The sequence below is a fragment of the Mytilus trossulus genome, chromosome 5, assembly GCF_036588685.1.
Source record: "Mytilus trossulus isolate FHL-02 chromosome 5, PNRI_Mtr1.1.1.hap1, whole genome shotgun sequence".
Lineage (NCBI taxonomy): Eukaryota > Metazoa > Mollusca > Bivalvia > Mytilida > Mytilidae > Mytilus > Mytilus trossulus.
Genome location: NC_086377.1, coordinates 57,825,577 through 57,853,440, shown reverse-complemented (window position 1 = coordinate 57,853,440; position 27,864 = coordinate 57,825,577). Strand labels below are relative to the sequence as shown.

Below are 27,864 nucleotides of genomic sequence, written 5' to 3'. Positions count from 1 at the left end.
CAAAGTACTGAAAAAATGCAAACCGGATGTCTAGTCTGTCTTAAAATTTCGTCCAATGACGGAAAAATATCCGGACGCATTTTTTTTCATTTTTCTTCCATAATAACCCAAACTGAATAATCATAAAAATGGGTGACAAATGCGACAATACATGGTACTTAACGGACAAAGAGGCATGATGATTAATTTATTGTGGAATGAAGAGAAGCGACAAACAAAATGACGTCTGCTCGTTTAATAGTATAGAGTAAGCTTCATATTATTTGCTTGGGACAAACTTATCATATAAAACAAAAACGAAATATTCAGCAGTCTTTTTTCATATAGATGAAAATGCATATCTCAATAATAGGAAAAAGTGAGGCCAGATAAATTAAGGATCCCAACCCTCCACCTAACCTGGGACAGTGGTTAAAAACTAAACCTTAAGAACGTACTAGAAAAATCAGTGAAAAAGCTTTACTCACCAGATAGAAAAAAATATAAATATAAATAATAAAGTGTATATCCAACAAAAAGACACTAATTACACATACTAGTAGTTACTGATGGCTAGTTCGAAGCCACTATCAACAAATGAAAAAAGGACATGCATATTTTTACCACATATATAACATTGAATATAAAAAAAGATGTGGTTTAAGATGGTTTATCCCCATTGTATGATCTCACGTGTATCTGCATAGTATTTCTCTGAATAAACCTTTTACCACATATCCGACTTTCATACAGTTTATCGGCAGAGTGTCTTCTCGTGTGTGTCTTTAAGTTTGAATTGTCAGAAAAACTGTTTCCGCATACATCACATTGCTAGGGTTTATCACCAGTGTGTGTTCTCACATGTGTCTGCGAGGTTCCACTTTGAGCAAACCCTTTACTACATATATCGCATTTATATGGTTTATCACCAGTGTGTGTTCTCATGTGTGTCTTTAAGTTTGAATTGTCAGAAAAACTTTTTCCGCATGCATCACATTTATAAGGTTTAACACCAGTGTGTGTTCTTATGTGCGTCTGTAAGGTTCCACTTTGAGCAAACCCTTTACTACATATATCGCATTTATACGGTTTATAACCAGTGTGTGTTCGTATGTGGCTCTTTAAGTTTGAATTGTCAGCAAAACTTTTTCCGCATGCATCACATTTATAAGGTTTATCACCAGTGTGTGTTCTTATGTGAAATAAGAAAGCATGTGGTTCTGATGGAGTAACAAATGAAATGTTAAAAATATCTTGTACTATGAACGTCAACATGTATGTTAAATTATTTAACTTAATTCTTTTTACTGGCATATATCCTTCTAAATGGAGAGAAAATTATATTAAACCTGTATTCAAAGGAGGGTGCTTTAATAACCCCTCAAACTACAGAGGTATAGCACTTTCTAGCTGCTTAGGAAAATTTTTCACAAGAGTTTTGTATAACCGTTTAGAAAAGTATTCAGAAACTAATAATATTATTTGTCGTGAACAGATTGGATTCAAAAAAGGATGCAGAACTAGTGATCACATCCTTACTTTAAAAACTATTATTGATAAGGCTTTTAAATCAAACAAAAGAATATATGCATGTTTTATTGATTTTAAAAAAGCTTTTGACACTATAAATAGAGAAGCTCTGTTGCACAAACTTGCTGAATATAACATAAATGGACCATTCTTTAATATCCTTAAAGATATGTATAAAGAAGTTTTATTTGCAGTAAAAGTCACTGAAGGCGTTACTAATATGTTCCCTTCCTCAGTTGGAGTAAAACAAGGCTGCATTCTAAGTCCTACCTTATTTTCTTTTTATATAAATGATTTAACCTCAATGTTTGATAACACATGTGATCCTGTAACATTACATGACATAAAATTGTCTAGTCTTTTATATGCTGATGACTTAGTATTAATTTCAGAATCCTCAGAAGGTTTACAAAATTGTCTAAACAAGTTAAATACTTATTGTGAAAAATGGAACTTGACTGTCAATTTTGACAAGACAAAAACAATGATATTTAATAAAAGTGGTAAAAAACTTACAAAAGACCAGTTTGTATTGAATAATGAATTAATTGAATGTTGCACAGAATATAAATATTTAGGTATACTATTCAAGCCATCAGGAATTTTCACTAATGCTGTAAATCTCCTATGTAAAAAAGCTTCTAAGGCATTATTTTGTATTAAAAAAATACTCTACTCAGATAAGATGGATGTTTCTTCCCATATGAAACTATTTAATTCTTGTGTTAGTCCAATATTACTGTATTGTAGTGAGATATGGTCGCTAAATATTGTGAAGAACAACAAAACTCTTGAATCTCAATATTTATCTATGGAATCAGTAAAACTCCAAATCAAATTTGCGAAAGGTCTTCTAAATGTTAATTCAAAGGCAGTAAATACAGCTGTATTAGCTGAATTGGGAATGTACCCTATTGGTATACAGGCCCTTAAGTCTTCTATAGGATTTTGGTTACATATTTTAAAGTCAAATGAAAATGAGTCTTTATTATATAATGTTTATAAAGCTAACAAGCAGTTAAATGATGGATTTGCTTCAAAAGTTAAAATGCTACTTTCAAAATTAAATTTCACTCATGTTTGGGAAAATCAATGTACCTTCTCTAAAAAACGATTACTATTAGCCGTCGTGAAGAAGCTCAATGAAAATTACATTATATTTTGGAAAAATTGTCTCTTTAATGATGAAAATTCAATAAATGGAAATAAACTAAGAACCTACAGAAAATTTAAAGTTAAGTATGAACTAGAAAAGTACCTTTTATTGAATTTAGATAAAAATGTTACAAAAAATTATGCTAAAATAAGAATAAGTAATAGTATGTTGGCTGTTGAACGTGGAAGATACAACAAAACAGCTCTAGAAAATAGAATATGTCCTTTATGCCATAAAGAGTTGGAAGATGAATTTCATTTCATCATTACATGTTCAGAAATTAATAAAACTAGGATCAAAATGTTTAATGAAATTTCTAATATTGTCCCCTGTTTTAATTCCATGAGTGAAGAAAACAAATTTGATTTTATATTTTCCTGCGAAGAATGTGATATTTTACTTATCATTGTTAACTACATAAGTGAAATGTATAATGAGAGAAACAATTATAATGTCAATATATGAACTGTGTAATGTATATTATAACATATTTTTTGATACATAAGCATAATATTTTAATACATAACTTTAAAGAGGAGGCATGCTGTCAAAAAATAGTATTATAATTAATACTATTGATCTATGTTTTTGTTTTTCTTTCAATGCTACATGTTTGTAGTGTAACTGTTTATTGACTATCGTTTTGTAATTTAAATATGCCTGTTTGTTTGTTTTTTTGTTGTGTATTTTAGTAACAATCCTATTGTTTGGATTTCAAACTAATAAAATTCTTATTCTTATTCTTATTCTTATTCTTATGTGTGTCTGTAAGGTTAAACTTCGAGCAAACCCTTTACCACATATATCGCATTTATAAAGTTTATCACCAGTGTGTGTTCTCATGTGTGTCTTTAAGTTTGAATTGTCAGAAAAACTTTTTCCGCATGCATAACATTTATAAGGTTTATCACCAGTGTGTGTTCTTATGTGGGTCTGTAAGGTTCCACTTTGAGCAAACCCTTTACTACATATATCGCATTTATACGGTTTATAACCAGTGTGTGTTCGTATATGGCTCTTTAAGTTTGAATTGTCAGCAAAACTTTTTCCGCATGCATCACATTTATAAGGTTTATCACCAGTGTGTGTTCTTATGTGGGTCTGTAAGGTTAAACTTCGAGCAAACATTTTACCACATATATCGCATTTATACGGTTTATAACCAGTGTGTGTTCGTATGTGGCTCTTTAAGTTTGAATTGTCAGCAAAACTTTTTCCGCATTCATCACATTTATAAGGTTTATCACCAGTGTGTGTTTTCACGTGTGTCTGTAGGGTTCCACTTTGAGCAAACCCTTTACTACATATATCGCATGTATATGGTTTATCACCAGTGTGTGTTCTCATGTGTGTCTTTAAGTTTGAATTGTCAGAAAAACTTTTTCCGCATGCATAACATTTATAAGGTTTATCACCAGTGTGTGTTTTCACGTGTGTCTGTAGGGTTCCACTTTGAGCAAACCCTTTACTACATATATCGCATGTATATGGTTTATCACCAGTGTGTGTTCTCATGTGTGTCTTTAAGTTTGAATTGTCAGAAAAACTTTTTCCGCATGCATAACATTTATAAGGTTTATCACCAGTGTGTGTTCTTATGTGGGTCTGTAAGGTTCCACTTTGAGCAAACCCTTTACTACATATATCGCATTTATACGGTTTATAACCAGTGTGTGTTCGTATATGGCTCTTTAAGTTTGAATTGTCAGCAAAACTTTTTCCGCATGCATCACATTTATAAGGTTTATCACCAGTGTGTGTTCTTATGTGGGTCTGTAAGGTTAAACTTCGAGCAAACATTTTACCACATATATCGCATTTATACGGTTTATAACCAGTGTGTGTTCGTATGTGGCTCTTTAAGTTTGAATTGTCAGCAAAACTTTTTCCGCATTCATCACATTTATAAGGTTTATCACCAGTGTGTGTTTTCACGTGTGTCTGTAGGGTTCCACTTTGAGCAAACCCTTTACTACATATATCGCATGTATATGGTTTATCACCAGTGTGTGTTCTCATGTGTGTCTTTAAGTTTGAATTGTCAGAAAAACTTTTTCCGCATGCATAACATTTATAAGGTTTATCACCAGTGTGTGTTCTCACGTGTGTCTGTAAGGTTCCACTTTGAGCAAACCCTTTACTACATATATCGCATGTATATGGTTTATCACCAGTGTGTGTTCTCATGTGTGTCTTTAAGTTTGAATTGTCAGAAAATCTTTTTCCGCATTCATCACATTGCTAGGGTTTATTACCAGTGTGTGTTCTTATGTGTGTCTGTAAGGTTCCACTTTGAGCAAACCCTTTACTACATATATCGCATTTATACGGTTTATCACCAGTGTGTGTTCTCATGTGCGTCTTTAAAGTTGATCTCGTAGGAAAATGTTTCCCGCATGCATCACATTTATAAGGTTTATCACCAGTGTGTGTTCTTATGTGTGTCTGTAAGGTTAAACTTCGAGCAAACCCTTTACCACATATATCGCATTTATACGGTTTATAACCAGTGTGTGTTCGTATGTGGCTCTTTAAGTTTGAATTGTCAGCAAAACTTTTTCCACATTCATCACATTGCTAGGGTTTATCCCCAGTGTGTGTTCTCACGTGTGTCTTTAAGGTTCCACTTTGAGCAAACCCTTTACTACATATATCGCATTTATATGGTTTATCACCAGTGTGTGTTCTCATGTGTGTCTTTAAGTTTGAATTGTCAGAAAAACTTTTTCCGCATGCATCACATTTATAAGGTTTATCACCAGTGTGTGTTCTTATGTGGGTCTGTAAGGTTCCACTTTGAGCAAACCCTTTACTACATATATCGCATTTATACGGTTTATAACCAGTGTGTGTTCGTATATGGCTCTTTAAGTTTGAATTGTCAGCAAAACTTTTTCCACATTCATCACATTTATAAGGTTTATCACCAGTGTGTGTTCTCACATGTGTCTGTAAGGTTCCACTTTGAGCAAACCCTTTACTACATATATCGCATCTATACGGTTTATCACCAGTGTGTGTTCTCATGTGCGTCTTTAAAGTTGATCTCGTAGGAAAATGTTTCCCGCATACATCACATTGATGAGGTTTATCACCAGTGTGTGTTCTTATGTGTGCCTGTAATGTTAAACTTTTAGCAAACTCTTTGCAACACATATCGCATTTATACGGTTTATCGCCAGCGTGTGTTCTCATGTGTGTCTTCAAGTTTGAATTGGTAGCAAAACTTTTTCCGCATGCATCACATTTATAAGGTTTATCACCAGTGTGTGTTTTCATGTGTGTCCGTAAGGTTATACTTTGAGCAAACGCTCTACAACATGTATCGCATTTATACGGTTTATCACCAGTGTGTGTTCTCATGTGCGTCTTTAAAGTTGAACTCTGAGGAAAACGTTTATCGCATACATCACATTTATAAGGTTTATCACCAGTGTGTGTTCTTATGTGTGTCTTAAAGTTTGAACTGTCAGCAAAACTTCTTTCGCATACCTCACATTTAAATGGTTTATCGCCAGTGTGTATTCTTATATGGCTTGTTAAGCTCGAACTTTTAGCAAAACTTGATTCGCATACCCCACATTTAAATGGTTTATCGCCAGTGTGTATTCTTATATGGCTCGTTAAGCTCGAACTTTCAGCAAAACCTCTTCCGCATACCCCACATTTAAATGGTTTATCGCCAGTGTGTATTCTTATATGGCTCGTTAAGCTCGAACTTTTAGCACAACTTCTTCCGCATACACCACATTTATATGGTTTATCGCCAGTGTGTATTCTTATATGGCTCGTTAAGCTCGAACTTTTAGCACAACTTCTTCCGCATACACCTTATTTATATGGTTTATCGCCAGTGTGTATTCTTATATGGCTCGTTAAGCTCGAACTTTCAGCAAAACCTCTTCCGCATACCCCACATTTAAATGGTTTATCGCCAGTGTGTATTCTTATGTGCCGCTTTAATCCAGGGTGTGTACTTATATGTCTTCCTAAGGCTGAACTATGAGCAAACCCTTTACCACACATATTACATGTATTGTGTGTATTGCCAGTTCGTGTTCTCATCTTGATTTTTCAGTTCATTGGTTTCTGTGCATTCGTTTCGGCTTTTTCTTTGACTGAGGAATCTAAATAATAGAGACAAAATTTTATAGAAAACAAATGTCAATATTCGGACATATGAATTAAAGTTGTAAGCAGTTAAAACTAGAGGCTCTAAAGAGCATGTGTCGCTCACCTTGGTATATGTGAATTAAACAAAGGCAGCAGACAGTTCATGACAAAATTGTGTTTAGGTAATTGTGATGTGTTTGTACATCTTACTTTACTGAACATTCTTGCTGCTTACAATTATCTCGATCTATAATGAACTTTTCTGTGTAGTTTCAGTGGGAAATGTTAGTAAAAATTTACAAATTTTATGAAAATATAGGACAATAACTTCTTAGGGGGTCAATTGACCATTTCGGTCATTTTGACTTATTTTTGAGTCTTAAATTGCTGTACATTATTTGTGTTTACAGTTTATCTCCATCTATAATAATATTCAAGATAATAACCAAAAACAGTAAAATTTCCTTAAAATTACAATATTAGGGGCAGCAACCCAACAATGGGTTGTCTGATTCATCTGAAAATTTCAGGGCAGATAGATCTTGACCTGATAAACAATTTAACCCCTTGTCAGATTTGCTCTAAATGCTTTGGTTTTTGAGTTATAAGCCAAAAACTGCATTTTACCCCTATGTTTCTATTTTTAGTCGTAGCGGCAATCTAGATTGGTTTGCCCGGTCACAAAACACAATTTTTAAACTAGATAGCCTAATAATGATTCTGGCTATATTTGGTAAAATTTGGCCCCGTAGTTTCAGAGGAGAAGATTTTTGTAAAAGTTAACTAAGATTTACGAAAAATGGTTAAAAATTGACTATAAAGGGCAATAACTTCTGAAGGGGTCAACTGAACATTTTGGTCATGTTGACTTATTTGTAAATCTTACTTTGCTGAACATTATTGCTGTTTACAGTTTATCTCCATCTATAATTATATTCAAGATAATAACCAAAAACAGTAAAATTTCCTTAAAATTACCATATTAGGGGCAGCAACCCAACAATGGGTTGTCTGATTCATCTGAAAATTTCAGGGCAGATAGATCTTGACCTGATAAACAATATATCTCCGTCAGATTTGCTCTAAATGCTTTGGTTTTTGAGTTATAAGCCCAAAACTGCATTTTACCCCTATGTTCTATTTTTAGCCATGGCGGCCATCTTGGATGGTTGGCCGGTTAAAAAAACACAAACTTTAAACAAAATACATCAATGATGATTATGGCCAAGTTTGGATTAATTTGGCCCGATAGTTTCAGAGGAGAAGATTTTTGTAAAAGATCATGGATATTTACGAAAAATGGTTAGAAATTGACTATAAAGGGCAATAACTCCTACAGAGGTCAATTGATCATTTTAGTCATGTTGACTTATGTGTAAATCTTACTTTGCTGAACATTATTGCTGTGTACAGTTTCTCCATCTATAATAATATTCAAGATAATAATTAAAAAAAGCAAAACGTCCTTAAAATTACCAATTTAGGGACAGCAACCCAACAATGGGTTGTCTGATTCATATGAAAATTTCAGGGCAGATAGATCTTGACCTGATAAACAATTTTACCCCTTGTCAGATTTGCTCTAAATGCTTTGTTTTTTGAGTTATAAACCAAAAACTGCATTTTACCCCTATGTTCTTTTTTAGCCATGGCGGCCATCATGATTGACTTGGTTGGTTGGCCGGGTCAAAAAACAAAAATTTTAAACTAGATACATCAATGATGATATTGGCCAAGTTTGGAAAATTTGGCCCAGTAGTTTCAGAGGAGAAGATTTTTGTAAAAGTTAACGACGGACGACGGACGCCAAGTGATGAAAAAAGCTCACTTGGCCCTTCGGGTCCGGTGAGCTAAAAAAGGGATTATATACATAGACATTTTTGTTAATTCCTTCTTTAAACAATTCTAGACAAGAAGAGACTGACAGATCCGATTTTAATGATTATGAGAATTATGATTTTTGCTTTTTCTACAAATCGGTCTACATGTCCCCGTAAAACCCATTTTGAATGTCTTAAATTACAATGAATCTGTGTTTGGTTTGAGACCATAATATTGTCGAAAAAACAGCTATAAACGAATTGCGTTTTAGTGTAATATATAAAAAAGAAGATGTTGTATGATTGCAAATGAGACAACTATCCACAAAAGACTAAGACTGAGTTCGGGGAACGCTTAGAATGCACGATTTTGCGTTTTTCTCAGAGCTTATGGGGGCCTTGAGCGGCCCCCGGAGCCCTCGCAATTTTTTTTCCGCTCGTTGCGCTCGTAGAATTTATTTTGCCTCACTATTAAAACAAGCTAGTTATGGCCCTGGAGCGTGGAAACTTCGACAGGAAATGGTTTGTTTGAAAGAAGAATACCTGTCGTTGAACCTGGTTTTTTATCGCGCATACTTCTTTATATTCCAAGTGTAACCAGTTTCTGAAAATTATTGGACTGTACAGAAAATATGGTTCTGGTAGCTTGTAAAAATGAATTGTAAACAGTGTTATTGTAATTAGCGATAAGCACAAATTTACCATTTTATAAGAATGATTGGAAGATTGCGAAACCGGAAAGTGGAAATGAAAAGAAAATTATAACAAAAAAGTTATGTCTTTCTTTCGGAAAAGAAATTACGGCCACAAATCTGAATTTTAAGCAAATATACAAAATTTCGACCTCATTTTACTCAAAAAGTAGCACATGAAGGTATATTTTTTATTACATATTTGATTTAATCAAGTAAAAAATAGTCTATACGCAAATTTTCACGAACTTGTAAATACAGGATAAAAACTGTATCGTATGCCCTTAAGCAGCTTCCCGCTAAACTGTGAAGGGCGCATATACGTGTTTTGAATGTATAACTAGTTATTTGGGTTTGTTTTTTCTAAAAAACTAGTAATTACGATGCGAAATATGTTCTAGTTACCCCCCTTTGGCCGATCATTTGATATTCTCGCATAACTGATTTTGAATTGTGTTCACTCCACCTTTAGTTTTAAAGTGAATTCTTTTTCCTAGTCATTACATTAGAATACGTTAGAGTAATCAGATCGAAATTTAGAGTTAGAAGTTTGAAGTTAAAAGTTTGACGATGGCCGACAGACCTCGCAGAGACGTCCATGGATTGAATCATAAGTCACTATCGGAGTACGGGATCCCAGATGCGGGGGAAACCAAAGAGGAGAAGAAACTTGAAGATCCAAGCAGTGTTAAAAGGAAGTTGGACGTGAGGGACGAGGAAAAATCTCTAAGCAGTGCGAAGAAGAAGTTGGCGGCAGCCCTCAGTCTAGACAAATCCTGCAATGAAGATGATGTTGAAGACGAGGAGTTGAGATGTTTAAGGGCGGAGTTAAAAAGCACAGAAGATGATTTAAAATCACAGAGATTACAAAACGAAAATTTGAAGTTGAAGGAAGAGTTAAAGAGAAAACAGCAGGAGTTAGAAAAAGAGAAAGGTGAGAGTAAAAGTACTTTACATAAGAAAGTGGCTACGACATCTAGCGACAAAAGTAAAGAGAAGGTTTTACGGGAAAAATCAATTAAAGACCCTTCACTAAATGAACTTAGGCAATTTGAAAAATTAAACGAAATAGTAGACAAGAAGTTATCAAAGCTAGGTCTTCTTGAGCAAACAATTGATTCTGATTCGTCTTCTAGTACTTCATCTGAAAAATCTCACTCTGTCACTGTTAAGAAGGGAAAAAAGAAAGTAGATTGTATCAGGGTTTCGGATAGTTCCGATTCAGAGTCAGATTGTGTCGAAAAGAAAAAGAAGAAAAACAAGAAAACCAAGTCCGGAATTAAAGCAAAGGCTTCCGACAAAGTCAAAACTCAATTGCTCTGGCCCCAATCTGCTCTTCAATATGAATTCGTTAACGAGTCTGTTTCCTTTAACGATTTAGATCCTAAACTTTTTACTGCAGGTGAGCTGGAGATAATTACAAGTAAAAACATTTCAGAAAAAGAGAGGTCAGGTCGTTTAAATCTACTAAAGAAGATAACATATTATAGCAATATTTATTCTTGGAAAGGTCTGCTATCTTTCTATGCTGCGTGGTTACGCAAAATTGAGTTAGGTCAGAAGTCCTGGGATGATGATCCATCGTCTATCGAAGTTCCTATTCTTACTCAGTATATTGTGCCTAAAGCAAAAACATCGAGTTTTCCCGCTAAGTCGTCGGAAAATAAGGATGACCAGGTTTGGTTTTGTACTCTTTTTAAAAGGAACCGTTGTACGCACAAAGGGTCACATACAACTTTCATTAAAGGTCAGCAGAGAGTAGTTCAGCACATTTGTGCAGTATGCTGGAAAAAAGATAAAAGCAAACTAAGTCATCCTGAATGTGCTAACTCCTGTTCTAATTTTCCAAAGTCTGGATGACTAGATATATCTTTTTCTCCGATGAATCCTGACGCTGAAATTTTTTATCCTGAATATTTGAAACGAAATCAAGCACGTAAAATTTTTTCTAGTTCCAATACGGTAGTATATGAAGGTAATAGAGATTTTTCAAATTGTTCAGTTTGCAAAGAAGTACACAATTTAGATAAACATTGGTTAGAGTTTTTAGAAAGATCTGTGTCGGATCACGAACTTATTATGAGTTCGCAGAAGTATAATTTTGAGGATAGTAAAATCCCAGTGGTTTCGCATTTGAATATAGACTTCTTCAAATTCATGTTAACAGATTATTTTGATAGAAACATTTGTCAATTTTTGGAATTCGGTTTTCCTATTGGTTGTGAAAATTATACTGAATTTTCTTCTGAGAAGATCGTTCAAAATCACAAGGGAGCGGTCGAGTTCCCGGATGATTTAGAGAAATATTTGAAAAAAGAAATCGAGAAGAAAGCAGTATTAGGACCGTTTCACGTAAATCCGTTTTCTCATGATATTGTCATTTCGCCGCTGAATAGTGTTCCCAAAAAAGGTTCTCAGGAACGGAGGATCATCTTAGACTTAAGTGTAAAAGGAGGGGGTGCTATCAACGGTTATATTGACAAAGACAGCTATTTAGGAAATGAGGTTCATTTAAAATATCCAAATGTTGATGCATTAGTAGAGCTTATTAAAAAGCATGGTCGGAACTGTTTTATTTTCAAACGGGACTTGAGTAGGGCTTACAGACAAATTTTCATTGACTTACACGATGTGCACTTAGTTGGATACAAATGGAATGATCATTTATATTTCGATAGAGTCCTCAGCATGGGTTTGCGATCAGCTGCTCATATTTGCCAGCGTGTTACAAATGCAGTTGCTTTCATGTATCGGCAAATGGGATTTGATATAGTAAACTATTTAGATGATTTTGCGGGGGTGGAATCAGTTGACAGAGCCGATAAGGCATATATTGAATTAAAGCGTTTACTTGATTCCTGTGGTTTAGAAGAATCGTCTCATAAGGCAGTTTCTCCTAGTACTAGGATGGAGTTTCGTGGGATAATATGTGATACTAGTAAACTTTTGTTACAAATTCCTGACGATAAATTAAAAGATATTCAGGAAATTTTACTTTTTTGGACAAACAAGAGATCTGCCAAATTACGCGATATTCAATCGTTGGTAGGGAAATTAAATTTTATGGCGAGCTGTGTTAGACCTGGACGTATATTTATGAGCAGGTTGCTCAATTGGCTTAGATCAGCTTACGATCAAACTGGTTATATTGTAGTGCCTAGTTATGTTCAAAATGATATATTGTGGTGGGTCAATTTTCTACCTCATTACAACGGCATATCAATGATGATGATAGAGGAATGGTCGATACCGGACGAAGTTTTTTCTTCTGACGCTTGCTTGTCGGGTTGCGGTGGTTGGTTTGGTGGAAAATTCTTTCATCAAGTTTTTCTAGAATTTATTATGGAGTCTAATCTACATATAAACTGTCTCGAGTTATTATCTATTATAGTATGTTTAAAGTTGTGGGCGCAGTGCTTCAGGGGAAAGAGAATTCGTATTTTGTGCGATAACATTACTTCTGTTACTGTAATTAACACTGGTAAGTCCAGAGATACCTTTTTACAGTGTTGTCTGAGAGAACTTTGCTACATTGCTGCTATATACGAATTTGAGATTAGGGCTGTTCATTTAGCAGGAACTGACAAAAGGTTACCTGATTATTTATCGAGATGGCATACTTCGGATAAATTTGCTGCATTGTTCTATAATGCGGTATCAGGTTCATTAGAAGAGTTTAGTGCGGAAGAACATTTGTTTAAATTTTCGCATAAGTGGTAATTACGTTGATAAAGATTATATTTGAACAAGCATTGGACAGCCAATAAAAGAAATTTTTGAATGCTTTTCAGATTTAGAATTATTACAGTTAAAAGAGGATGTTAAAGTTTCTACTAGAGCAGCATATGCGCTAGGATCGAAGAAAAACTTATTAGTCCAATGGAGAGCCTTTTTACTATTTTGCACGTACTTTAATATGAGTTTTATTCCTGCAAATTTGGATACTATTTGTTGTTATGCACAATTTCTCAGTCGGTCTTTTAAATCTGTAGAATCTATTAAGAATTATATTAATGGAGTAAAAGTTATGCATTTAATGTTGGATTGCTCTTTTCCACACTTAGACAGTTTTGTTTATAAATTACTGCTTAAAGGATTGTCACGAACCAAGTCACATATGCCACGTAGAGCTTTACCCATTTCACCAGATATTTTATTAGAGATGGTGGAACATTTTAATTTAGAAAATGGTTCTGATTGTGTATATTGGTGTCTTTTTTTGTTTGCCTTTTTCTTGATGTCCAGGAAATCTAACTTAGTTCCAGATTCTTGTTCTCAATTTGACAAGAATAAGCAATTGACCAGAGGTAAAGTCTTTGTTGTTAACGATATTGCTATAGTTGTTTTTGAATGGACTAAGACTATTCAACATGGGGAAAAAAGATTAAAGATTCCGTTGGTTAAAATCCCTGGCTCTGTCCTTTGTCCGGTTTCTGCGTATAATCATATGTGTAGTAAAGTTCCGGCATCTCATGATTCCCCTGCCTTTGTTATAAGTAAGAATTCGAAGTTGACACCAGTCACGTATGGTCAGTTCCAGAGAAAGCTGAAATCTGTTATTCTGAAGACAGGGAGAGATCCTAATCTATATTCATCACATAGTTTTAGGAGAGGTGGTGCCACTTTTGCATTTAGTTCACATGTACCTAGTGATCTTATTCAATTACACGGGGACTGGGCAAGCGATGCCTATAAAATATATTTAGAATTTTCTATGAAAGATAAAATTTCTGTAGTTAGAAATATGGCAAAAATTGTTTGATTGTCTTTCAGAAGTTGTGACCAGTAAGAAGGTTTTGGTTTTTACAGATTCTATAGGGAAATATTTGGATGACATAATTTGCATGGATTTGGTCGCGGTCAGAGGAGCCAGGATATATTCTTTAAGAAACATGATTAAGGGTATAGATATATGTTTAGCTAACTATTCTCATATTATTATTCACTTAGGTACGAATGATATAGTTAATAACTCTGTTGACCAAATTATTGCTGATTTTAGGGAACTTATTGTTACTATCAAATCTTATTCATCCAGTATTAAAATTTTTATATCTTCTATTCTGCCAAGGCCTGTTGATTTTTCTTATACAGGTAATAAGTGTAAAAGTGTTAATTTAGAATTGAGCAGGATGTGCTCTAAGAGTAATTTAAGCTATATTAGGTCTTTTAAAAGATTTTTTCATAAAGGCATTCCAGTAAGGTCATTATTTGCTTTTAAAGATGGTGGGCTTCACCTTAATGAAGCTGGGCAATATGAATTGCGCAAGTGTTTCCAGCATGCTATTAATCATATGTAAATAATTTAGTATTTTGTATTTTGTCTTCATGTATGTCATTATTATTATTTAGTTTTTATAGGCTAGCCTAAAGGGAGTGTTTCATTCCTTAGGTGTTTGAATTTTCAAGGGAGTGTTTCATCCTTTGGATTCATTAGTGTATATATGTCTCTTTAAGGTACTCTACTTTTAGGAGAGATTTCCGTGAGTATCTCCTAAGTAGATCTAGCAGCTGAAGAAGTGTTTTATTCTTCCTGCTTGGAGTTGAACTTTCAAGAGAGTGTTACATCTCTTGGGTTTAACCACATCTGTAACTTGTTTGGTTTTGTTTGGCGGGCTAGTTTGGCGGATATTTAATTTTTGTGGCCCGCCTTAATTTATATTATTCTAGTTTAACTGAATAAGTATTAATATTTGTATATGTATTGGTAATTGTTCTTTATATTATAGTAATTCATGTATGTAAAGATTTATGTTTTCGGACAAATAAATTTATATTATTATTACAGTCTTTTATGAAGCCAAGAAGTAATTGGTTTGTTTTTTCTAAAAAAACTAGTAATTACGATGCGAAATATGTTCTAGTTACCCCCCTTTGGCCGATCATTTGATATTCTCGCATAACTGATTTTGAATTGTGTTCACTCCACCTTTAGTTTTAAAGTGAATTCTTTTTCCTAGTCATTACATTAGAATACGTTAGAGTAATCAGATCGAAATTTACCCACCCGCCCTCTCCTTTTTTTTTTTTTTTATTTTTGTCAAATTTCTAGTTTATTTATTTTATTTTATTTTTGCATTTTATGCATCAGTAACTTATGTGGCGGATATTTAATTTTTGTGGCCCGCCTTAATTTATATTATTCTAGTTTAACTGAATAAGTATTAATATTTGTATATGTATTGGTAATTGTTCTTTATATTATAGTAATTCATGTATGTAAAGATTTATGTTTTTATGTTTTCGGCCAAATAAATTTATATTATTATTACAGTCTTTTATGAAGCCAAGAAGTAATTAAATCTGATTCTTAAGAACGTCCGTGTAGTATTGTTTGTAAATTAATATATTTGTTAAAGACGACACTGATTAATAATTACATTTTTTAATTATTTGGCGTTCCATAGACACATTTCTTCAATATTAACTAAATTTCCTACTTTATATCCCAGGATAACCCAGGATAAATGGGGGGGAGGGGGATTCCAACTAAATGTCCCCATTAAAATGCATTGATCGTCTAAAAGGGGGATGGACCCACCCCATTTTCCCCTTTGATCCGCCCCTGTCAAGGGACATGCAGTAAGTTTGATACGATATTTTAAGAATATCAAGTATCAGCACCACTTGGCTCAGAAATTTGTTTTCCTATCTTTATATTAATAAAGGTATTTATAGAAAAAAACATCTTGAGACAAGTGCCTGTGATTCAGTTCTAAAAAAACCGACAAGAAATATATTCATTATACATAAATGATCAGTGTTTACTACAATACAAGTTTACCTTTTCTTAAATCAAAAACAACTATCGGTAATGTCGATCGTCGTGTAAACACGTAGAAATTAACAACAGTGAACAGACGATAACTGAAGTATAGGGTAAAACGACAACTCGTACCTTCACCAACTCGTACCCAATTATGTGTTTGCGTGAGTGTGTTCATAAACCAACTTTCAAGTATTAGGTTTTCTTGAACAATTAGTTGTTATTTTTATTTTGTAATTTATCTACTCAAAGGATGATTTAAAGGGTTTATTTTAACATTTTATTGCAATCCTGAATATAAACGGTATGTATAATATTGGAATACACTGACCTACAATTGTTAATTTCTGTGTCATTTGTGGGGCTCTTGTGGGAAGTTGTCTTATTGACCATCATTCCACATCTTCTTTTTTTTTTTTTTTTTGTGTCCTACAAAACAACCAGATACATTTTGATCAGCTAGGAATGCCTGCATTTGATTACCCTATAACGTATTCAGCTCTTAATCCAACTTTTTGAATTTTGTAATGTGCCCCTTTCAAAATAAAAGGTGATAGAACGTGCCGCTGGAAAAGGTCACATGCATGATTTTTAAGCTTAAAATATATGTGAATTTATGGTGAAAACTTTCAGGAAATATCTCATATTAAGGTAAATACAGACAACATTGGCATGCACTCATACCACGTCTTCTTATTTCTTTATGTTACATACAGAAACATCTATTCTTAGACAGTCTGTTGTCAGCCAAATATTCTAAGTCTAGCCAATATACCCTCATTTTCTAGTGACAGTCTACATTTTCCGATCTCAACCCCGCCTATTCCTTAAATACAGGGGATACCTTTTGTATTAATAATAAGTTTGCACTAAACATGCATGAATAATTTGACAGAACGTACAGAAAAAAGCATTCAATCTGATTATCAATCAAGTTCCTTTTCGTACAGTGCGATTTGCCTATATACTTTAGGATGATGGTATTTCTAATAAATACATGCAGCAGTTTGTAAGCCGGTTGTCTTTCCAATTTCTTTGTATGAAGTATGTTTTCAATTAAAGCTTGTGTCTGATTATTTGGGTGTCGTACTAATGGGGTGCTGGAATAGCGGGACCACTCCGTGTCATACTGTCTGTGTGTTCTCATGTGTGTAAGTAAGAACCTAAGTTGACCAAAATGTGTAAAAATACATCACATTCGTAAATTGTGTTTTACTGTCTGTTTGTTAGTAAAATTCTTAGTTGACTAAGACGTTGACAACATATATTACATTCATACATTGTGCCCGACTGTCTGTGTATTCTCGTGTGTGTTATTAAGAATTGACTAAAATGTTACCTCTATACACCACATCCATACGTTGTGTCAGTGTGTGTGTCAATACGATTCTTAGTTAAACAAAACGTTTACACATCAAAATCATTATGCGGGACTGGCTATGTGTTCTCGTATGTGTCTAGACTTAAATGTTGACAAAATTCATTACATTCATACATTGTGCCGGACTTTCTGTTTGTCCTCGTGTGTGTTAGTAAAATTTTAACTTGACTAAAACGTTACAACATACATCTTAGATCATCTTATTCATAAGTTGTGTCTGAATGTCTTGGTGTTCTCGTGTGTGTAAGCAAAATTCTTATTTGACTATGACTAAAACATGTAAAACTTTGACACCATTCCTCACATCCATACGTTGTCTGAATGGCATGGTGTCCTCGTGTGTGTTAATAAAATTCTTACTCGACTTGGTGAGCTACCATGACAGTTTATGTAAAAAAATCAGGTTAAACTAAAAAAAAAACAGGACCGGATAGAGTGAAAAATAAAAAGGCAGGGCAGATATTACAACTTAAAAAAAATGCAGGACACAATTTCTCATCCTAGCCCCCCCCCTCCCCCCCCAATAAAATGGTAACTCCCTTTAACATGTAAAACATTGACAAATACATTACATTCACACACTGTGTGTGTGATATAAAATTAAAAAAAACCAAAGCTGTGTATATGATAACAAAAGAGGAGAAATGGCATAGCAATTAAGGGAGCTACCATTTGATTTTTATGGGGGAGGGGCTATGATGACAAATTTTGTCCTGCATTTTTTTTAGCTGTAATCTCTGTCCTGCCTCTTTATTTTTCACTCTGTTCGGTCCTGCCTTTTTTTTTTTACCTAAATTGTCGTCCTGACTTTTTTTTTTGCAAATTCTCATCCTGCCTTTTTTTTTACTCAAAACTCCTGTCCTGCCTATTTTTTTCAAATTTCATCCTAGCCCCCTCCCATAAAAATCAAATGGTAGCTCCCTAACTGACAACTAGAAGTCATTGTACAATGAGCAAAACTCATACAGCATAGTCCATGTAGTCTGCTATGAAAGGCCCTAAATGGCAAAATGTGAATCATTTCAAATGGAAAATAAAATGGACCGCCTTATTTACAATAATGACAATGAACGAATAGATAATTTTATATACAATTTAATATGCATACAATTACAATGTACTCTTTACCACAAACGTGACATCTATAATGTTTACCTCCAGTGTGTGTTCTCACGTATCTCTCTTAATCACAAAGTTTACATTACTCCAAGGATTTATATACAAATCCTTGATAACTCTTTACCCCACACGCGACATTTATAAGCTTCATCTCCAGTGTGTATTCTCATGTGTCTCTAAGCCACAAAGTTTACATTACGCTTTACCCCACACGCGACATTTATAAGGTTCATCTCCAGTGTGTATTCTCATGTGTCTTCAAGCCACGACGTTCGCATAACTCTTTACCCCACACGTGACGTATATTTAAGGTTTATCTCCGGTGTGTCTCAAAGCCACGACGTTCGTATTACTCTTTACCCCAAACGTGATATTTATAAGGTTCAACTCCAGTGTGTGTTCTCATGTGTTTCTCTAGGCCACGAAGTTTACATTACTCTTTAACCCACACGTGACGTTTATAAGGTTCATCTTCAGTGTGTATTATCGTGTCTCAAATCCACTAATTTCATATAACTCTTTGCCAAACACATGACATTTAAAAGATTCATCTCCTTTATGCCACATGGATACGGTTTGTCCCCATGGTGTGTTCTCATGTGTCTTTGTATATAATTTCTCTGATTGAACCCTCAACCACATATATAATATTTAATCAGCAGGATGAGTGTGTGATTTCATGTGTTTCTTTAAACCATACATACTCTGACTAAATCCCTTCCCACATATATCACATTTATAAGGTTTATTGTGTGATTTCATGTGTTTCTTTAAACTATTACAATGACTAAATTCCTTTTCACAAATTTTACATTTAAAATGTTTATAACCACTGTGTGTTCTCATGTGTGGATTCATTTGTGAACCATCACTAAACTCTTTGCCACATACATCACATTTATAAGGTTTATCTCCAGTGTGTGTTCTTATGTGGGTCTTCAAGCGTGTACTATCAGAGAAACGTTTACCGCATTCATCACATTTAAAAGGTTTATCTCCAGTGTGTGTCATCATGTGTCTCTGTAAGGCTGAACCTTGAACAAACGCTTTACCACATATATCACATTGATATGATTTTTCCCCAGTGTGTGTTCTCGTGTGCCTCAGCATATCACTACTTTGTTTACTCCGTTTTCCACATATATCACATTGGTAAGGTTCATCACCCGTGTGTATTCTCATATGTGTCTGTAAATAGTTTTTCTCATAAAACCCTTTATCACATATTCCACATTTGTACGGTTTATCACCAGTGTGCGTTCTTTTGTGTTTATTTAAAGTTGAAGTTGTGTAAAACCTTTTACCACATGTATCACATGTATATGGTTTATCACCGGTGTGTATTCTTATGTGTATCTTTAAGTATGCATTTTTAGAAAACCCTTTACCGCATATGCCACATGTATAAGGTTTGTCCCCATGGTGTGTAATCATGTGTCTTTTAAACAAATTTCTCTGTTTGAACTCTTCACTACATATTTCACAATGATAAGGTTTATAATCAGCAATATCAGTGTGTTTTGTCATGTGGTTATGCAAGTTATGACTTTGAGTAAATCCTTGACCACACGTTTCACATTTATAAGGTTTTTCACCTGAATGTATTACTATGTGTACCTTTAAGGTTGCATGATTAGCAAATGCTTTTCCACACATTTCACATGTATAAGTGTGTGTTGTAAAGTGTTTCTGTAAGTTTGAACTCTCATAATAACTATAACCACATATATCACATTTATAAGGTTTATCACCAGTGTGTGTTCTCATCTTAACATGTGCTTCTGCAATTGTGGGCTCTGACAACATTATTTCCGTCATCATGAAGCTGGTGTTTTCTAATTAACTTAACTGCAGATTAGTCAAGGTCAAGGGGAGGTAATTGAATGTTTATCTGTACCCTCTTGGTCACCATATTTTCTTTAGGTTGTCTGGAGTCTAAAAAATAAGAAATTAACTTTAATTATAAAAACAAATTTCAATATCTGGATATTTATGTTTCACAAGAATACATGTGAAATTCAAATTAAATTTTACCAAATATTCTGAAATGACTTAGATGTGTGTACGGATTCTTAGTTTAGTTTTAGATGCATGATTTTTTTTATTAGTTGTTACGGTGGCAAGTTTGAACTAGCTGTCAGATAACTGTGAGTACTCTCAGATTTGTGCCTAGTGTCTTTTATTGTCGGGGTCATGTACAAGTACCCAGCCACATCCACTTGTATGTCACAGTGTCCATCTGATGAGTTAAGCCTTTTTCAACTGATTTTTATAGTTCGTTCTTATCTTGTACTGTTATACCACTGTCCCAGGTTAGGGGAGGGTTGGCCTCCCACTTATATGATAAAACCCCGCCACATTATTTATGTATACATATGCCTGTGTCTGTCCCAAGTCATGAGCCTGGAATTCAGTGGTTGTCGTTTATTTAGGTAGCGTAGCTATAATCCGACAACCCTAAATTCCGACAGTCCAGTAGTTGGAAAGTCCAATAGTCCGATGATCCGATATTCTGACAGTCCATTAATCCAACAGTCCGATGGTCCGACGCGAAGCTCTTCTGCTCAGGGAAGGGGGCTCTATCTTCTGCTGCAAATCATTCTATATATATAAATTGAATACATTTTTGTAACTTTATTGGGGTGTAAAAGCGTTGACCAAAGTACATTTTGTGTTACATTTTTTTATTCTTTCATTTTTTTCATATAAATAAGGCCGTTATTTTTCTTGTTTGAATTGTCTTGTACATTGTCATATTGGGGCTTTTTATATCGGACTATGCGGTATGGGATTTGATCATTGTTGAAGGCTGTACGGTGACCTATAGTTGTAAATGTCTTTGTCAATTTTGTCTCTTGCTTATAATACATTCAAGATAAATTACAACACATTTTAATTTAATTCACTTTTGATATATGGAGAGCGAACCCATATTATGAATCTATAAAACTAAAATGACGAGGTCCAATTTGTCAGCCGTCATCACATTAACACGACGAATCTAAGAATTCAACTTTATATATATATAACTAATATAGTACAAATGTGTAGATTAAAAATTACACCACTCCAGGCCCTTTTGTTTTCCACGTAATTAATATTGCCAATAATTAAGAAGTTCTGGGTCGAGTCTGATACCGATACAATAGTATATTCATCTGTTACCTATTACCTTATCTGTACGTTCCGCATTTGGCAGGCGCACCACCAAACGGTGTATTCCGGATATGCTATATACACGGGTCATAATCACAGGGTTGACACTACTAAATTGTCAAATTGTTACCTATTGTAGTATTTTAATCAGTAAGACTTTATAAGATAACAATACGAATACTAAAAATAAGGCGTATATAGGTACAGTTTTTAATTTGTTAGCGGGCATTACGTCATGAAAACAGCGAATCAAAGAATTCAACTTTATTTATAACTTATATTGCATGTTAATATAGGACAATGCTGTTGATTAAAAAAATACTCCATCCCAGGACCTTTTGTTTTCCAAATAATTAATATTACCAATAATTGATAAGTTCCAGTTAGACGGGTTCAAACAGAAAGATTTGAAAGCAGAGAAAACTGTGATAACTATCTTATAATCGGCGGCATGACTTTATCAGATGACAATACTAATACAAAAATAAGTCTTGCGCATAGTTATATACATTAATTCAGTCACGGACCCGCGATATCCCTGGTGTGTTCTAGTAAGGTACTATATTTTAGCTCTTAAAAACATTTCATTCATTATTGATGTGACCATTGAAGATTTTTTTCTCTTTTATAATTGCTTCTTGTAAGTGAAATTACAATCAACACAAACAGATCCCCCCGTTTACAATATAAAGGTGAGTTTGACGTTGCAAATCATACGTAACCAAGCAGAGTTGTCAATGACATCATTATCGTCCAATGAAAAATAAGCATGAAAAGTATGGGAAAGATGATTATGGAACTATTAACCGGTACAAGTCTTTGAAACTGTTGACTGGCAAATGGTTCTATGGAATGAAATCACACAACTATTTCATTACTTTTTATATAGAAACAATAATGTGTCCATAGTACACGGATGCCCCACTCACACTATCATTTTCTATGTTCAGTGGACCGTGAAATTGGGGTCAAAACTTTAATTTGGAATCAAAATTAGAAAAATCATATCATAGGGAACATGTGTACTAAGATTCAAGTTGATGTAACTTTAAGGTTCATCATAACAAATGGACAAATATGGCCGTATTTTTACCTTAAAATTTATTCTATGTACAGACTTACATGTGTTGTTTGGAAAGTTTTAAGGCCTAGCATCCACTAGATATATAAAAGTTAAATCCATTTTGTGTTTAAGAAAGCTACAATGTACAATCTTTTCTGGTTTTTGATGGGCATTTTTTTTCCTTTCTGCAGAAGTTGTAAAAATAAACAAACACCTGAATTACTCTGATATTGTCCACTCAGCATGCTCAGACAAACTCTTTAACTCGTCTATAGTTGAGAAGATACCTACTGCCCATGTCAATTACCAGGCTTCTCACAAAAGAACTCAAAGTTACTCAATTTTATTACGGCACAATATTTATATACACAAGACAAATAAATATATTTCACAGCACAGGACAAACACTCGACTATACCACTGACAGTCACATATAACAAGTATAGTTAGTGTTAAATATAGCGTCTAGCCATTAGAAATGTTCAATATATTAGTCCAAACAGTCGAATAAACACATGAGCTAGCCACAGTATACATAAGCACATCTTAGGCCGTGTTCACACCAAACGCCGTGTAGAGTAAACATGTTTACAATTAGTTTAGTGTAGTGTACACTTGTTTCACATTACATATGTTCACATTTATACACCTTGTTTAGCTACCTGTACATAAGATTTGTTCCCACTTGTAAACTATATGTCATTTAAATGTTCATTACGTAGAACTGAATTCAATTTTTTTGGAAATTTTTTCTAGCGGTAAGGGAACAACCATTTGACTTCGAAAACGGGGGTGGGGGATGGGAATGGAAATATTCCGATCCCCAATTTGATAATAAAAAAAATGGTCATACAGATGATAAAAAAAAAAATATTCTGAATCAAGAATTTCCCCATACATTATATAAAAAAGTATTTGATCAGTCACCAGCATCGAAAACTAGAGGCTCTAAAGAGTCTGTGTCGCTCACCTAGGTATATGTGAATTAAACAAAGGAAGCAGACAGTTCATGACAAAATTGTGTTTAGGTGATTGTGATGTGTTTGTTCATCTTACTTTACTGAAAATTCTTGCTGCTTACAATTATCTCTATCTTTAATGAACTTGTCCGTGTAGTTTCAGTGGAAAATGTTAGTAAAAATTTACAAATTTTATGAAAATTGTTAAAAATTGATTATAAAGGACAATAACTTCTTAGGGGGTCAATTGAACATTTTGGTCATTTTGACTTATTTTTGAGTCTGAAATTGCTGTACATTAATGCTGTTTACAATTTATCTCCATCTATAATAATATTCAAGATAATAACCAAAAACAGTAAAATTTCCTTAAAACTACCAATTTAGGGGCAGCAACCCAACAATGGGTTGTCTGATTCATCTGAAAATTTCAGGGCAGATAGATCTTGCTTGATGAATAGTTTTACCTTTGTCAGATTTGCTCTAAATGCTTTGGTTTTTGAGTTATAAGCCAAAAACTGCATTTCACCACTATGTTCTATTTTTAGCCATGGTGGCTATCTTGGATGGTTGGCCGGGTTAAAAAACACAAACTTTAAACTAGATACATCAATGATGATTATGGCCAAGTTTGGATTAATTTGGCCTGGTAGTTTCAGAGGAGAAGATTTTTGTAAAAGATCATGGATATTTACGAAAAATGGTTAAAAATTGACTATAAAGGGCAATAACTCCTAAAGGGGTCAACTGACCATTTTGGTCATGTTGACTTATTTGTAAATCAAACTTTACTGATTATTATTGCTGTTACAGTTTATCTACATCTATAATAATATTCAAGATAATAACCAAAAACAGTAAAATTTCCTTAAAATTACCAATTTAGGGGCAGCAACCCAACAATGGGTTGTCTGATTCATCTGAAAATTTCAGGGCAGATAGATCTTGACCTGATAAATAATTTGACTCCGTATCAGATTTGCTCTAAATGCTTTGGTTTTTGAGTTATAAGCCAAAAACTGCATTTTACCCCTATGTTCTATTTTTAGCCATGTCGGTCATCTTGGATGGTTGGCCGGTTAAAAAAACACAAACTTTAAACAAAATACATCAATGATGATTATGGCCAAGTTTGGATTAATTTGGCCCGATAGTTTCAGAGGAGAAGATTTTTGTAAAAGATCATGGATATTTACGAAAAATGGTTAAAAATTGACTATAAAGGGCAATAACTCCTAAAGGGGTCAACTGACCATTTTGGTCTTGTTGACTTTTTTGTAAATCTTACTTTGCTGAACATTATTGCTGTTTACAGTTTATCTCCATCTATAATAATATTCAAGATAATAACCAAAAACAGTAAAATTTTCTTAAAATTACCAATTTAGGGGCAGCAATCCAACAATGGGTTGTCTGATTCATCTGTAAATTTCAGGGCAGATAGATCTTGACCTGTTAAATAAATTGACCCAATGTCAGATTTGCTCTAAATGCTTTGGTTTTTGAGTTACATGTTGTATAAGCCAAAAACTGCATTTTACCCCTATGTTCTATTTTTAGCCATGGCGGCCATCTTGGATGGTTGGCCGGGTTAAAAAACACAAACTTTAAACTAGATACATCAATGATGATTGTGGCCAAGTTTGGTTTAATTTGGCCAAGTAGTTTCAGAGGAGAAGATTTTTGTAAAATTTAATGCCGGACGACAGACGACGGACGACAAGTGATGAGAAAAGCTCACTTGGCCCTTCGGGACTGGTGAACTAAAAAATGGAATAAAAACGTACACGCGAAAAAAAATCTGACTCAGATAAAAATAATAACCCTCCCCCTTTTTTTAAGTTAAGTGGTTGCTACTTTTATATGAAAGCCATTTTTATAATTTGCAGTAGTTTGAATATACTAGAGATGTCTCGATAACGCATTAGAAACGTTAGCTACAACAGCGTGCTTACAGCCGAAAAAAATGATTGAGATATTAGGGATTACTACATTTCTATCTTTTCTGTTCGTTTCAAATGGTATTTCTTCTCCAAGGAGTATTTGGTAAAGGAATAGGGTAACGTTGTTCCTGTTTATTTTACGTGTTATTTAATGGATCTGAGATACTAGACAAACATATCATTTACCTCACACTTTTTTTAGTCATGCATTTATTCGTGAATCGTTTTTTTAGTAAAGATCAGTGGCGAATAATTCTGTGTACATGAAGTAGATTCAGAAAGACCTTTTCAAATTATTTAGGCAGCAACTATTTACTTCATTTTTTGTGGAGGGGGAGGGGGCGTGCGCTATTGATTTTATTCAGGACAAATTTTGGTGATAAGTGGAAATCAATTTTAGCATTATATATAGTGGCAGCTGAGGGTGAAACAAACAAAAATTTTTTCAAAGCCAAAAACTGGAAACATTTTTTGTTTACAAAACAAAATCCATAGCTCCCCACCCCCTTGCCTTTATGTTTTATACTCAACTATAATAGCCCCCCCCCCCCCCCCCCCCCCCCGAAAATCAGATGGTTGCTGCCTTATGGGTTCGGCAATGATGCTGCTTTGAGTCTTGATTAGGGGTTAATAAAGTACGTTATTTTTTTTTAACAAAATAAAATCTGTAAAAATTAAGACAACTAATAATTATCAAAAATATCAATTTTACTCAAAAATAGTTTCCTCCTTTTATATACACGACAAAACTTATGTCCTAAATGCCTAGTTTGGTGTACACTTAACCTACACAAGGCCTACATTGACTATCGGCTGTGTGTAGGTAAAACATGATTTAAACTACATGTAAACATTGAGTTTTATCAATGGGAACGCAATTGTGTTTAGTTTACGTGTGAGTTACACTAACACAAGATCGAATTTAGGTCAATGTGAACACGGCCTTATATATATATATAAGCACATAAAATACAATTAAATTCATAACTAACACAGTTGTATGCGGCGGGTGGGAGGGTAAATAATTTCAACGAAATATTTCAAATGTACCGCGAATCCCGAATCAAAGAAATATATAAGAGCGTCCTGTATCCAGGAAACAAGTTAACCAATCAAATAAAGAATACTCGGAACAATTTCTTCCGAGTAAATGTAAACAGTGATTCACGTGGTAATTATCCATTTTTATAAAATCAATAATTACACAATTGAGGACAATCAAAACAATACAAACCGGTTTTTACCTGAGGGAGCATCTCAAAGTTGTTTCACAACTTAATTAATTTTCACACCTAATGCATGAAGGAAAAAAAATGCCCATCGAAATTCAAAAAAGATTTCATCTTTCTGATATGAAAATACATTTAACTTTTATATATCTAGTGGATGCTAGGCCTTAAAACTTTCCAAACTGCACCGGTAAGTCTGCACACAGAGTAATTGTTTAGTTAAAAATTCTGCCATATTTGTCCATTTGTTATGATGAACCTTAACTTCATAAAAAAACTACCTTGAACAAAAACTTTAACCTAAAGTAAAACAGGCAGACAGAAGGACGCACAGATGGACAAACGAACGGGGGCACAGACCTGAAAACATAATGGCCCCTACTATCGTAGGTGGGGCGTAAAAACATACTGAGGTATATTAATGCTAAGTATGCGTTCCATAGACACATGTTATATTGGTGTTACGTGATCTGTGTAAATCATTTAAAAAATAAACTATCCGAGTTATCTTTATATTATATTTTAAAGTTAAATACAATATCTGAAGTTGAAGGCAACGGCGATTTCGTTGTCAGTTCGTATACCTTCAAATAAATATTTATTATGTTGGTCCAAGCTTTAATAATTTGTTCTTTCAGTCTCAGAGACACAAGTTTCGCAATCAAGTCCGAAACCACTGACATCTTATACATTGATTACATAAAATACATAATAGCTGTCTAGTTAAACATTTTTAAACGACTTACGTTTACCTTTTCTTGATCAAACACAAAACAAATCCATGTAAATTTGACAGACGGATAAATAACAATACCAAAAGGGAGATAACAAATTTACAAATACGTATGGAACGCCTGCTGTAACAAAGCAATCTGGGTAATACCAACAGTAGTGTATTTTGTTAAATGTATTTAAACAATTTTAAGGTGGATAGAATCGGATAGAATTTCCCGTCATT

General features: G+C 34.0%; 1 protein-coding gene and 1 pseudogene across 1 annotated transcript in view; both read right to left on the bottom strand.

The window, feature by feature from the left end:
- Positions 1-220: 220 nt before the first annotated feature.
- LOC134718117 (zinc finger protein 91-like) lies at positions 221-27,730 on the bottom strand (annotated as a pseudogene).
- LOC134718116 (fibrinogen-like protein A) overlaps positions 20,412-27,864 on the bottom strand; it is a 48,960-nt gene continuing 41,507 nt past the window's right edge. Inside the window, exon 7 of the mRNA XM_063580609.1 lies at positions 20,412-20,491. Coding sequence (XP_063436679.1) covers positions 20,412-20,491 — 80 coding nt within the window. The remainder of the gene's footprint in view (positions 20,492-27,864) is intronic.